The 1,702-nt window shown below is 37.4% G+C and overlaps 1 protein-coding gene across 1 annotated transcript; it reads right to left on the reverse strand.

The window, feature by feature from the left end:
- Nucleotides 1–66: 66 nt before the first annotated feature.
- On the reverse strand, nt 67–1,672 carry mrpl24 (mitochondrial ribosomal protein L24). The gene is made up of 5 exons (XM_016545850.1): nt 1,532–1,672; nt 1,113–1,299; nt 525–620; nt 333–436; nt 67–241 (listed from the first exon to the last, which is right to left on the reverse strand). The coding sequence occupies exons 2-5, from the start codon at nt 1,293–1,295 to the stop codon at nt 67–69; spliced, it is 558 nt and encodes a 185-aa protein (XP_016401336.1). The 5' UTR covers nt 1,296–1,299; nt 1,532–1,672.
- Nucleotides 1,673–1,702: the final 30 nt, after the last annotated feature.

The following is a 1,702-nucleotide window of genomic DNA, read 5'->3' on the forward strand; positions in this document are numbered from 1 at the left end:
TCCATCTGCAAGGTACATAAACACTCTCAGATTTCTGATAACTGAACCATATTTAAATGTCTAAAACTAAAGGAAGAAATGCATTGTTTTTAAGCTTTCAGAAACCCCACCTTTCCACTGCTGGGGAATGATGCCATCTTTTCTCTGATAGACTGGTTTGGGAATTATCCGTCCTGTCCTGACAGAAACACGCACTCGCTCGCCCTCTTCAGTGTATCTCCACTCGATATCTGTGGGCTTCCTAAAAAACATTAGACACAAACACATACATTAAGAGCCAGATGCATTGCACTGTTTTATATTTCTTACTCTATTTCATGTTTGATGCTCACCTGTCAGTAGGGTCAACTAATGTAACATCCTTCAGCAGCAGAGGGGCTTCACTGGCGATGTAAGTACCCCGGTAATCTCCAGATCTGCCAATATACCTGTAATGCTGGAAAAGAGCGTTTAAGACAATTAAAAGTGCTGCTTTGCAATGAAATTATTACTAAAAGAATCTTATTAAATTTTTTTACTCCTACCGTGTTCAGGCCCTCGAGTATGACCCAGTTTCGAGGTCGGATCACCTGAGCAACTTTGCCTTGCTTTCCTTTGTCCTTTCCAGACAAAATCTCCACCTAGTTTGAATCAGATTTCAATGGTATGTTCTATAAATAAACATTGTAAAATAATATAAAACATGCAGAATTTAAGAGTTAAATTGTGTTAAAACATCCACTACATCTTTTAGATGACAAGGACCCCCAGATATAATGATAGGGACCTCATTCTAAAATTTAAAAGGCACACATATATTTTTACCCATTAAGTGTGAAAAATTATTGTACTGTACTGTTAGATGTATCATTTACTATGATTCATCAATTTTAATAAATTTTGTGTTCATTAATTTAACTTTTTTTTATTTATTTTTTATTCTATTTTAAGTACTAATTTATTTTATACATTTTTCCTCCACTGTTTTTCTGTAAACTTACTAGCACTCCCTCACAGCCCCTTCAGTGGGCTAAAATGTGCCTCTGATCAGTCAGGTGAGTAAAAAAATGTAACAAAACGTCCACTAAATATTAAATGCTTTCAAGGTGTAAACGACAGAAAGGATCACTTACTGTGTCTCCTCTCACGACATGCCAGTCCTCATTTGCAATAGGTTCAACAAGCACCTTTCTTCTTTTCTTGCCTGGTGGATTGAGCCGCTGGGCTGCGATCGTCCACGGTCTGTTTGTGCCATAACGATAATCGTGTGGAAATGCAGCTTTTGCTGCCATAGAAAGCAACGCTGTCAGTCTCATGCTGCTGTGGCCGATTAAAACGAGGAGACACTTAAAAAGATGCAGACAATCCATAAATTATATTTGAAATCTACACTTGAATTAATATATTTTGTGCATTTCTATGGTAAAAAAAAGAGGGGATATATTCTTCACTGACAGTTTGTAATGCTACAACGGCTTTGCAACCAGTGTTAAAAGGATTATGCGTAAGGCTTTTGTACGGGTCCCTCATAATACAGTGGCATTCTACCTACCTGAATTATTGCTGCGGCTTTTAGAGGTACATTTCACTAAAATAACGGCATGAATTTGTGGTAATGATAAATTCTAACGTTACATCCACAAGGGTCAAACTTGTGTAGAACATGCGCTACTTCCTTTTCCTTTCGAGCCAAGCGACGTAGATGTCAAAATAAAAGTCTCGA

This window comes from Sinocyclocheilus rhinocerous, unplaced genomic scaffold (genome assembly GCF_001515625.1).
Source record: "Sinocyclocheilus rhinocerous isolate Xijiao unplaced genomic scaffold, SAMN03320098_v1.1 scaffold2802, whole genome shotgun sequence".
NCBI lineage: Eukaryota > Metazoa > Chordata > Actinopteri > Cypriniformes > Cyprinidae > Sinocyclocheilus > Sinocyclocheilus rhinocerous.